At 39.6% G+C, this 13123-nt stretch overlaps 1 protein-coding gene across 2 annotated transcripts in view; it reads right to left on the reverse strand.

Moving 5' to 3' along the window:
- tfeb (transcription factor EB) overlaps positions 1 to 13123 on the reverse strand; it is a 255206-nt gene that overhangs the window by 27416 nt on the left and 214667 nt on the right. For both annotated transcript variants that reach the window (XM_072461884.1, XM_072461885.1), the window contains exons 5-7: positions 11784 to 11882; positions 10497 to 10697; positions 2831 to 2926 (exon numbers count right to left, since the gene is read on the reverse strand). In XM_072461884.1, coding sequence (XP_072317985.1) covers positions 2831 to 2926; positions 10497 to 10697; positions 11784 to 11882 — 396 coding nt within the window. The remainder of the gene's footprint in view (positions 1 to 2830; positions 2927 to 10496; positions 10698 to 11783; positions 11883 to 13123) is intronic.

Genomic DNA, 13123 nt, shown 5'->3' on the forward strand with positions numbered 1-13123 from the left:
AGTGTTGGTGGTCAACGTGCTCTTTTACACAGGCGTGTCACAGTTTACACGCGTTTAACACGCTCTTCCTACAACAAGGACACACTTAAAGGACACACTTACAGGACTTAAAGGACACACTTACAGGACTTAAAGGACACACTTACAGGACTTAAAGGACACACTTACAGGACTTAAAGGACACACTTACAGGACTTAAAGGACACACTTACAGGACTTAAAGGACACACTTACAGGACTTAAAGGACGCAGCGTTTACAAGTCCAAGGAATGTACTTTACATGTAGAAAGTGAAGGAAAAGTATCAGTAAAGAGAAGTATTTGGAGAACGCAACTTTATTAAACGACGTAAAAGCAGCAAAACACAGCACTGCAACTGTCTTTGAACTCTGAATGTGCACAAAGGGGATGATCTAGTGATGTGCACAAAGGGGTTGATCTGGTGATGTGCACAAAGGGGTTGATCTAGTGATGTGCACAAAGGGGTTGATCTAGTGATGTGCACAAAGGGGATGATCTAGTGATGTGCACAAAGGGGTTGATCTGGTGATGTGCACAAAGGGGATGATCTAGTGATGTGCACAAAGGGGATGATCTGGTGATGTGCACAGAGGGGATGATCTAGTGATGTGCACAAAGGGGATGATCTGGTGATGTGCACAAAGGGGGTGATCTAGTGATGTGCACAAAGGGGATGATCCGGTGATGTGCAGCGGGGATGATCTGGTGATGTGCACACAGGGGATGATCTGGTGATGTGCACAAAGGGGATGATCTAGTGATGTGCACAAAGGGGATGATCTAGTGATGTGCACAAAGGGGTTGATCTGGTGATGTGCACAAAGGGGGTGAGCTGGTGATGTGCACAAAGGGGGTGATCTGGTGATGTGCACAGAGGGGATGATCTGGTGATGTGCACAAAGGGGTTGATCTAGTGATGTGCACAGAGGGGATGATCTGGTGATGTGCACAAAGGGGTTGATCTAGTGATGTGCCCACAGGGGATGATCTGGTGTGTTGGAGGTTGAATCCTGCTTCACGGCCTCTGAAGGACCATGTGGTGTGAGAGCAGGAGACAGTAGATCTATACCTTTCATTTACATGTATATAATGTGTATTATAGTATTTGCAATCAATTTAATCTTGAAAGGTAAAAGCCAAACGCCATGAAACTAAAAACTTTCATGTCTCTTGTGGTTCATCATAGACTGCGTTTACGTGCGGTCACTGCCCTACACATGGTCACTGCCCTACACATGGTCACTGTCCTACACATGGTCACTGTCCTACACATGGTCACTGCCCTACACATGGTCACTGCCCTACACATGGTCACTGTCCTACACATGGTCACTGTCCTACACATGGTCACTGCCCTACACATGGTCACTGTCCTACACATGGTCACTGCCCTACACATGGTCACTGCCCTACACATGGTCACTGTCCTACACATGGTCACTGTCCTACACATGGTCACTGCCCTACACATGGTCACTGTCCTACACATGGTCACTGCCCTACACATGGTCACTGTCCTACACATGGTCACTGCCCTACACATGGTCACTGCCCTACACATGGTCACTGTCCTACACATGGTCACTGTCCTACACATGGTCACTGTCCTACACATGGTCACTGCCCTACACATGGTCACTGTCCTACACATGGTCACTGTCCTACACATGGTCACTGTCCTACACATGGTCACTGCCCTACACATGGTCACTGCCCTACACATGGTCACTGTCCTACACATGGTCACTGTCCTACACATGGTCACTGTCCTACACATGGTCACTGCCCTACACATGGTCACTGTCCTACACATGGTCACTGCCCTACACATGGTCACTGTCCTACACATGGTCACTGTCCTACACATGGTCACTGCCCTACACATGGTCACTGTCCTACACATGGTCACTGTTGTCCATTCAGATATTTTGATCAAAACTGCACATGCGGAGTACGTCATGATGCAAATACGCATCATTTAGTTTCCTCCTGTATCCACAGCAACAACAACAACAACAACAGCAGCAGCAGCACTTGAGCCTGGCGTTAGCACTGAGCATCTTCTTCTTTAAGTCAGGGCGGTTTAAGGTTCATTCTGATGCTCATCAGGTACTCATCTGTGATGAGGGAGAGGCAGCCAGCTAACAATAGGATGTCTATGACCCATTACAGGGCTGTTGGGGTAACAAAGAAGATTTGTTTCAGGTGAATCTCAGTGTGAACAAAAACGGGACAAGCTAATATCAGGAGGCTCCGCCCAGTGGGCAGGGCTTTCTCAGAGTAAGTCCATATTTTCCAGTTCTCACACTAGATCCACAGATTGAGAAACAATGACTATAACGGAATCTTTCTCCACAAAGGAACTCTCCTCATGAGAAGGGGGCCACACTCCCGTGGGTGTGGGGGGGGCCACACTCACGTGTGTGTGGGGGGGTCACACCCACGTGGGTGTGGGGGGGCCACACTCACGTGTGTGTGGGGGGGTCACACCCACGTGGGTGTGGGGGGGGCCACACTCACGTGTGTGTGGGGGGGTCACACCCACGTGGATGTGGGGGGGGCCACACTCACGTGTGTGTGGGGGGGTCACACCCACGTGGGGGTTGGGGGGTCACACCCACGTGGGGGTGGGGGGCTGGACTTCCACCATCCCCCAGTTCAAACACGACACTTTCTCTAGAACTGCTGGAAATGTGTTGTAAACTGTTATTTGCAGGTTTGAAATAAAAACAAACTCCTTTATGTTTTTTCTATGGGAACACAGCAAGTGGGCGGGGCAGTTGAAAGGCGGCGTGCTCATTGTACTCACGGTGTTGGGCATGATGGGGTTGATGTAGGAGTGAATATCCTCGTAGTTGGACTGCAGACTCATGAACTCATCCAGGACGTCTTCGGCATCGTCCATCTGACAAAAACACATCTTTCAATTCAACTTTCTGGCTTCAGATTTCATGTTGCGGCGCTGAACATATAAATGCCTTTGTTCATATATAATGAAGGGTGAAATGCTTCTGCAGGTGTGAGGACATGACACTGAGAAGGTTTCAAGTGTGAAGCGGGTCAAAGTCTGCGGGTCAAAGTGATCTCGTCACTCGTTAAGCCGTAATTACAGCTGCCGCGGCGTAATGGGCCGTTTAACAGTCAATGAAAACCAGCGCGAGTTATTGTCCCACACTTGACTGTGGTGATTAAACACTGTGAACATTACGAGGCTTTCATAAAAGATCCTCTACTTCACAGATAATATTTAATCCTCATCATTGTAAACAGCAGTCAAAAGTCACATCTGATGATTTCCTCCTTGTAAACGCTGTGACCTTAAGACCATAAAGCATAAAGCAGACAAACTGCAAACCAGCACTTTTCTCATTCAAATACTTCAGTTCAAGAACATCCACCAACATGTTGAGATGTTTTCTCTCATATTTACTTATAAATGACTTTATTGAGCTTTGAAACTTGTTCCAACAGCGTTTCCTCATCATTCGTTTCCTCATCATTAGTTTCTCATCATTAGTTTCTCATCATTAGTTTCCTCCTCATTAGTTTCCTCATCATTCGTTTCCTCATCATTCGTTTCCTCATCATTAGTTTCTCATCATTAGTTTCCTCATCATTCGTTTCCTCATCATTCGTTTCTCATCATTCGTTTCTCATCATTTGTTTCTCATCATTAGTTTCCTCATCATTCGTTTCCTCATCATTAGTTTCCTCATCATTCGTTTCCTCATCATTAGTTTCCTCATCATTCGTTTCCTCATCATTAGTTTCCTCATCATTCGTTTCCTCATCATTCGTTTCTCATCATTCGTTTCTCATCATTAGTTTCCTCATCATTAGTTTCTCATCATTAGTTTCTCATTAGTTTCTCATCATTCGTTTCCTCATGATTCGTTTCTCATCATTCGTTTCTCATCATTCGTTTCTTATCATTCGTTTCTCATCATTAGTTTCCTCATCATTCGTTTCCTCATCATTAGTTTCCTCATCATTCGTTTCTCATCATTCGTTTCCTCATCATTAGTTTCCTCATCATTCGTTTCCTCATCATTCGTTTCCTCATCATTCGTTTCTCATCATTCGTTTCTCATCATTCGTTTCCTCATCATTCGTTTCTCATCATTTGTTTCTCATCATTAGTTTCCTCATCATTCGTTTCCTCATCATTAGTTTCCTCATCATTCGTTTCCTCATCATTAGTTTCTCATCATTAGTTTCCTCATCATTCGTTTCCTCATCATTCGTTTCTCATCATTCGTTTCTCATCATTTGTTTCTCATCATTTGTTTCTCATCATTAGTTTCCTCATCATTCGTTTCTCATCATTCGTTTCCTCATCATTAGTTTCCTCATCATTCGTTTCCTCATCATTAGTTTCCTCATCATTCGTTTCTCATCATTCGTTTCTCATCATTAGTTTCCTCATCATTCGTTTCTCATCATTAGTTTCCTCATCATTAGTTTCTCATCATTAGTTTCTCATTAGTTTCTCATCATTCGTTTCTCATCATTAGTTTCCTCATCATTCGTTTCTCATCATTCGTTTCTCATCATTAGTTTCCTCATCATTAGATTCTCATCATTAGTTTCTCATCATTAGTTTCTCATCATTAGTTTCCTCATCATTTGTTTCCTCATCATTCGTTTCTCATCATTAGTTTCCTCATCATTAGTTTCTCATCATTAGTTTCTCATCATTAGTTTCTCATCATTAGTTTCTCATCATTAGTTTCCTCATCATTTGTTTCCTCATCATTCGTTTCTCATCATTAGTTTCCTCATCATTAGATTCTCATCATTAGTTTCTCATCATTAGTTTCTCATCATTAGTTTCCTCATCATTTGTTTCCTCATCATTCGTTTCTCATCATTAGTTTCCTCATCATTAGATTCTCATCATTAGTTTCTCATCATTAGTTTCTCATCATTAATTTCCTCATCATTTGTTTCCTCATCATTCGTTTCTCATCATTAGTTTCCTCATCATTAGTTTCTCATCATTAGTTTCTCATCATTCGTTTCTCATCATTCGTTTCCTCATCATTCGTTTCCTCATCATTCGTTTCCTCCTCATTCGTTTCCTCATCATTTGTTTCTCATCATTCGTTTCCTCATCATTAGTTTCTCATCATTAGTTTCTCATCATTAGTTTCCTCCTCATTAGTTTCCTCATCATTCGTTTCCTCATCATTCGTTTCCTCATCATTAGTTTCCTCATCATTCGTTTCCTCATCATTCGTTTCTCATCATTCGTTTCTCATCATTCGTTTCTCATCATTCGTTTCTCATCATTAGTTTCCTCATCATTCGTTTCTCATCATTAGTTTCCTCATCATTAGTTTCTCATCATTAGTTTCTCATCATTCGTTTCTCATCATTCGTTTCCTCATCATTCGTTTCCTCATCATTCGTTTCCTCCTCATTCGTTTCCTCATCATTTGTTTCTCATCATTCGTTTCCTCATCATTAGTTTCTCATCATTAGTTTCTCATCATTAGTTTCCTCCTCATTAGTTTCCTCATCATTCGTTTCCTCATCATTCGTTTCCTCATCATTAGTTTCCTCATCATTCGTTTCCTCATCATTCGTTTCTCATCATTCGTTTCTCATCATTCGTTTCTCATCATTCGTTTCTCATCATTAGTTTCCTCATCATTCGTTTCTCATCATTCGTTTCTCATCATTCGTTTCCTCATCATTCGTTTCTCATCATTCGTTTCTCATCATTCGTTTCCTCATCATTCGTTTCCTCATCATTAGTTTCTCATCATTAGTTTCCTAATCATTCGTTTCCTCATCATTAGTTTCCTCATCATTCGTTTCCTCATCATTCGTTTCCTCATCATTAGTTTCTCATCATTAGTTTCCTCATCATTCGTTTCCTCATCATTCGTTTCTCATCATTCGTTTCTCATCATTCGTTTCTCATCATTCGTTTCTCATCATTAGTTTCCTCATCATTCGTTTCCTCATCATTCGTTTCCTCATCATTCGTTTCTCATCATTCGTTTCCTCATCATTAGTTTCCTCATCATTCGTTTCCTCATCATTCGTTTCTCATCATTCGTTTCTCATCATTAGTTTCCTCATCATTAGTTTCTCATTAGTTTCTCATCATTCGTTTCCTCATCATTCGTTTCCTCATCATTCGTTTCTCATCATTCGTTTCTCATCATTCGTTTCTCATCATTTGTTTCTCATCATTAGTTTCCTCATCATTCGTTTCTCATCATTCGTTTCTCATCATTAGTTTCCTCATCATTAGTTTCTCATCATTAGTTTCTCATCATTAGTTTCTCATCATTAGTTTCCTCATCATTCGTTTCCTCATCATTCGTTTCTCATCATTAGTTTCCTCATCATTAGTTTCTCATCATTAGTTTCTCATCATTAGTTTCTCATCATTAGTTTCCTCATCATTCGTTTCCTCATCATTCGTTTCCTCATCATTAGTTTCCTCATCATTCGTTTCCTCATCATTAGTTTCCTCATCATTCGTTTCCTCATCATTCGTTTCTCATCATTCGTTTCTCATTATTAGTTTCCTCATCATTAGTTTCTCATCATTAGTTTCTCATTAGTTTCTCATCATTCGTTTCCTCATCATTCGTTTCTCATCATTCGTTTCTCATCATTCGTTTCTCATCATTCGTTTCTCATCATTAGTTTCCTCATCATTCGTTTCCTCATCATTAGTTTCCTCATCATTCGTTTCCTCATCATTCGTTTCCTCATCATTCGTTTCTCATCATTCGTTTCTCATCATTCGTTTCCTCATCATTCGTTTCTCATCATTCGTTTCTCATCATTAGTTTCCTCATCATTAGTTTCCTCATCATTCGTTTCCTCATCATTCGTTTCCTCATCATTAGTTTCTCATCATTAGTTTCTCATCATTAGTTTCCTCATCATTCGTTTCTCATCATTCGTTTCTCATCATTAGTTTCCTCATCATTCGTTTCCTCATCATTCGTTTCCTCATCATTCGTTTCTCATCATTCGTTTCCTCATCATTCGTTTCCTCATCATTCGTTTCCTCATCATTCGTTTCTCATCATTCGTTTCTCATCATTAGTTTCCTCATCATTAGTTTCTCATCATTAGTTTCTCATTAGTTTCTCATCATTCGTTTCCTCATCATTCGTTTCTCATCATTCGTTTCTCATCATTCGTTTCTCATCATTAGTTTCCTCATCATTCGTTTCTCATCATTCGTTTCTCATCATTCGTTTCTCATCATTAGTTTCCTCATCATTAGTTTCTCATCATTAGTTTCTCATCATTAGTTTCTCATCATTAGTTTCCTCATCATTAGTTTCCTCATCATTCGTTTCTCATCATTAGTTTCTCATCATTAGTTTCTCATCATTAGTTTCTCATCATTCGTTTCTCATCATTCGTTTCCTCATCATTCGTTTCCTCATCATTCGTTTCCTCATCATTCGTTTCTCATCATTCGTTTCTCATCATTCGTTTCCTCATCATTAGTTTCCTCATCATTCGTTTCCTCATCATTAGTTTCCTCATCATTCGTTTCCTCATCATTAGTTTCCTCATCATTCGTTTCCTCATCATTCGTTTCTCATCATTCGTTTCTCATCATTCGTTTCTCATCATTAGTTTCCTCATCATTAGTTTCTCATCATTAGTTTCTCATTAGTTTCTCATCATTCGTTTCCTCATCATTCGTTTCTCATCATTCGTTTCTCATCATTTGTTTCTCATCATTAGTTTCCTCATCATTCGTTTCCTCATCATTAGTTTCCTCATCATTCGTTTCTCATCATTCGTTTCCTCATCATTAGTTTCCTCATCATTCGTTTCCTCATCATTCGTTTCTCATCATTCGTTTCTCATCATTAGTTTCCTCATCATTAGTTTCTCATCATTAGTTTCTCATTCGTTTCTCATCATTCGTTTCTCATCATTCGTTTCTCATCATTAGTTTCCTCCTCATTAGTTTCCTCCTCATTAGTTTCCTCATCATTCGTTTCTCATCATTCGTTTCTCATCATTAGTTTCCTCCTCATTAGTTTCCTCCTTATTAGTTTCCTCATCATTCGTTTCTCATCATTCGTTTCTCATCATTAGTTTCCTCATCATTAGTTTCCTCATCATTCGTTTCCTCATCATTCGTTTCTCATCATTCGTTTCTCATCATTAGTTTCCTCATCATTAGTTTCTCATCATTAGTTTCTCATTAGTTTCTCATCATTCGTTTCCTCATCATTCGTTTCTCATCATTCGTTTCTCATCATTCGTTTCTCATCATTTGTTTCTCATCATTAGTTTCCTCATCATTCGTTTCCTCATCATTAGTTTCCTCATCATTAGTTTCTCATCATTCGTTTCCTCATCATTAGTTTCCTCATCATTCGTTTCCTCATCATTCGTTTCTCATCATTCGTTTCTCATCATTCGTTTCCTCATCATTCGTTTCTCATCATTTGTTTCTCATCATTAGTTTCCTCATCATTCGTTTCCTCATCATTAGTTTCCTCATCATTCGTTTCCTCATCATTAGTTTCCTCATCATTAGTTTCCTCATCATTCGTTTCTCATCATTAGTTTCCTCATCATTAGTTTCTCATCATTAGTTTCTCATTCGTTTCTCATCATTCGTTTCTCATCATTCGTTTCTCATCATTAGTTTCCTCCTCATTAGTTTCCTCATTAGTTTCCTCATCATTCGTTTCTCATCATTCGTTTCTCATCATTCGTTTCTCATCATTCGTTTCTCATCATTCGTTTCCTCATCATTAGTTTCTCATCATTAGTTTCTCATCATTAGTTTCTCATCATTAGTTTCCTCATCATTCGTTTCCTCATCATTCGTTTCTCATCATTAGTTTCCTCATCATTAGTTTCTCATCATTAGTTTCTCATCATTAGTTTCTCATCATTAGTTTCCTCATCATTCGTTTCCTCATCATTCGTTTCCTCATCATTCGTTTCCTCATCATTCGTTTCCTCCTCATTCGTTTCTCATCATTCGTTTCTCATCATTCGTTTCTCATCATTAGTTTCCTCATCATTCGTTTCCTCATCATTAGTTTCCTCATCATTCGTTTCTCATCATTTGTTTCCTCATCATTCGTTTCCTCATCATTCGTTTCCTCATCATTAGTTTCCTCATCATTCGTTTCCTCATCATTCGTTTCTCATCATTCGTTTCTCATCATTCGTTTCTCATCATTCGTTTCTCATCATTTGTTTCTCATCATTAGTTTCCTCATCATTCGTTTCCTCATCATTAGTCTCCTCATCATTCGTTTCTCATCATTCGTTTCCTCATCATTCGTTTCCTCATCATTAGTTTCCTCATCATTCGTTTCCTCATCATTCGTTTCTCATCATTCGTTTCTCATCATTAGTTTCCTCATCATTCGTTTCCTCATCATTCGTTTCTCATCATTCGTTTCTCATCATTAGTTTCCTCCTCATTAGTTTCCTCATCATTCGTTTCTCATCATTCGTTTCTCATCATTCGTTTCTCATCATTCGTTTCTCATCATTCGTTTCCTCATCATTCGTTTCTCATCATTCGTTTCTCATCATTAGTTTCCTCATCATTAGTTTCTCATCATTAGTTTCTCATCATTAGTTTCTCATCATTAGTTTCCTCATCATTCGTTTCCTCATCATTCGTTTCTCATCATTAGTTTCCTCATCATTAGTTTCCTCATCATTAGTTTCTCATCATTAGTTTCTCATCATTAGTTTCTCATCATTAGTTTCTCATCATTAGTTTCCTCATCATTCGTTTCTCATCATTCGTTTCCTCATCATTCGTTTCTCATCATTCATTTCTCATCATTCGTTTCTCATCATTAGTTGTGTTTGGATTGATTCATAAATGAGTGAATCGTGTATTCGTATAGTAATAGTATTTCATGACTAATTAGTGTCTGAATCAAACATTTGAAGGGTTTTTAATTCTAATATTTATCCAAACACATACAATCTAATAAAAGACCCAGTTTAAATGAAATGTCCCTCGAATCAGATTTTAGGCATGTGTTATTTAAATAAAGTACAAAAGTGTTTGAATGATTTGAACTTTACGTCAGTATTCGTTACAGTGGATACTTCTTACTTTGACGTCACTACATTTGAGAGCAGCAGTACTTTCTACTGCAGTACACGCTCGACCTGGACTGAAAAGTAGAAAGTACTTTTGGTTTGAGGTTTTTTTGCTCGTTCACGGCGACGTCCTGACTAAACGTTTAGAGCTCAAGCCCTGCTACGAGCGAGCAAATATACACATCATATAAGCAAATATACACAGAAATACACAGAAATATACACAAATATATAAATAAAAATCACAAGACAAATGAAGAAAAATGATTCAAATTGACCTTTGTTGATGCTTTAACAGTTCTCAAAATCTGTGTGAAATACTTTACTTTTTACTCTTGAAGTACATTTTAAAGTATTTGTGCTTTTACTCGAGTAGCAGATTCCGTTTGTACCTCTTTGTCGTGCCCGGAGCCGATGTTGAGCATGGCCATGGGACTGTTGGGGGCGCTGTTCCCCGTTATGAGCTGGTCTAAGTGCATGTGTGAGGAGTGCACAGGGGCCGTGTGAGGGGCCAATGCTGCTGCGGGGCCCAGAGGAGGAGGAGGAGGCGGCGGGGGAGAAGAAGGCACCGGCCCCGTCACCGTCTGGATCGTCTGTGGAACCAGAGCCAGAAGAGTTCAAAAAGAGTAAGAACTAAAGCAGGACTAAAGTGATAAACCTGGACTACAATTAGAGCTGGGTTGAAAAAATAAAAATTCCAATTTTTAATCGATTCGCATATTAATGACCGATTATCGATTCGTAGGTCCAAAGATTGATTATTATTATTTTTTTTTTAATTCAAATTCTTCTACATTTCCCTCAGTGAACTTCAATCTACCTTCAAGAGAGATAATTCAGGACTCCTGGATGATCTTTCTTGAAGGTAGATTGACCTTTGACCTTTTCCTCAGTCTTCCATCAGTAACTACAATACTCTGTTTCATATTGATATAATACTAGTTTTAATATGTTGCTTCTCTCCACAGTCATGAAGTGAAGGAAACGCTTCAAATACATTTTTCATTTTTAATAACATTAACTCCCGGATCCAATCCAAATCAGATCCAATCGGATGGAATCTGAGAAAATCGGAAAAAAACGATTTTGAAACGTAAAAATCGGAATCGAATCGATTCTTGAAATTTGAATCGAAACCCAGCTCTAACTACAATGGACCAAAACACAGACTAAACTGTGTCAAATAAGAGCCAAACCAGCTCTGAAGTAAACAGGGACTAAACTTAAACCAGATCTAAAGACAGAACTAAACCGTGATTTTGCTTCTTCTAAATAAAAAGTGGTTCATGACTAAAGCCATGACCACATGAGACATATGACAAGAATATTCAGGTCACAATATGATCGTATGAAGTAAAGAAAAATTATAATTGTGAAAATCGTATTTATTATTTTCTATTATTTATCTTATTCTGCAGTAACGATTTTCAACGGGCTTTTTATGAGACAAGAGTGACTTTTTTATAAGAAAATGATTTCTTCTGACAATAATCACAAGTCTAAAGCTTTATATCTTTGTTATGAATAAAAACAAAGTGGACCAAAAGTGAAAGACATTTTGGCGATTGAAGCTAAATATTTGGCAGAATCCTGATCAAAACTAGAAAGGCATTTATGTGAAACACTAAAGATAAAAGAGTGCAGAATAATACTAATGATGATAGCACATAAGGCGGTACCTGTTTGGTGGCGTAGGTGGTGGACAGGTACTCCTTGACCTGCTGCCTCACAGACTGACGGATGTGGTAGTCTGTGGGGTTCTCCAGGTGTGTCTGCACCTGCAGCACATCCACATCATCATGTTACACATTATCAACCTTTATTCAAGCAAAAGCTCCTTTTCAAGCCAAACACAAAGATTCAAACAGAACTACGTTTATCATCACAGAATATTCATAGGATTCTCCTTCCAGCTCAGATCTGAAGTGGGAGAGTCATCGTGTTTTGGAGATGCTGTATGCAGATGATCTATTATTAAAACTATTAAACAACCTCAAAATGAGACAAACCAGGAAAAGAGTGACCTTTCTGCCCCTTTGTGGTTATTGTTATGATCCGTTCACATTTTAACACATTTTATATATATATCATATTGCATTGTTCAAATATTGTCTGAATATTATTATCAAGATGATGCAAAAATACTTATATTGACATATCCATTTCTGTCAATATCGCCCATCACTAACCAATACTTTTGAATTCCACAAAAGTACTGTGAAAGAGGCAGTAGAAGTATTAGGGAAAATACCATACATTAGTAGCAGGAGTCAAAGATGCAGTTGTAGAAGTGCCAGAGCAGCAAAAGTGATAGTAAATCATAAATAAAAGTTGTAAACTACACAGGGAGAACAAGAAAACTACCGGCTCCACTGCCTGTGTCTCAGAGCAGCACACGAGGGACCAAGTCAGCTGAGGTGAGTAACATCCCTCAGGACAAAGTGCTGTAACTCTACACGAGCGTCTCCATCAACACTTCCTAACGACTCTAATCATGGCCCATTGTATCTGTACATTCTCCCATCAGAGCGCTGACAGGAAATCCCTGCTAAAGCATCCAGAGCAGCAGCTGTAGAGGCCCCGGGCTCCTGAGGTGAGAGCGGGCCCCGGGCTCGGGCTCCTGAGGTGAGAGCGGGCCCTCACTGAAGGACCACAGTTGAACTACACCAGCCCTACATTAGAGCAAATGCCCTGAGAGAAACGTCCTATGGGACCCATGTTATCGCTTCACACTTTAACACATGCGTCCTTGGGTGATGCGTCCTTGGGTGATGCGTCCTTGGGTGATGCGTCCTTGGGTGATGCGTCCTTGGGTGATGCGTCCTTGGGTGATGCGTCCTTGGGTGATGCCCGATGAAGCTCAGGTTTGTGGAATCTCATCTTGAGTGGGACAAACGTCTCACGCGTCTTTGCGCAGCAGTCGCACATTCGTCCCACTAATTTAGACATTTTACCATTGACAAAACTGCTCCTATTTTCTTATTCCAAGTCCAAGCTAACCCAACTCTGTTCACTTGTT

The sequence above is a fragment of the Eucyclogobius newberryi genome, unplaced genomic scaffold, assembly GCF_026437365.1.
Source record: "Eucyclogobius newberryi isolate DKJ021-1_F unplaced genomic scaffold, fEucNew1.0.hap1 SCAF_33, whole genome shotgun sequence".
NCBI lineage: Eukaryota > Metazoa > Chordata > Actinopteri > Gobiiformes > Gobiidae > Eucyclogobius > Eucyclogobius newberryi.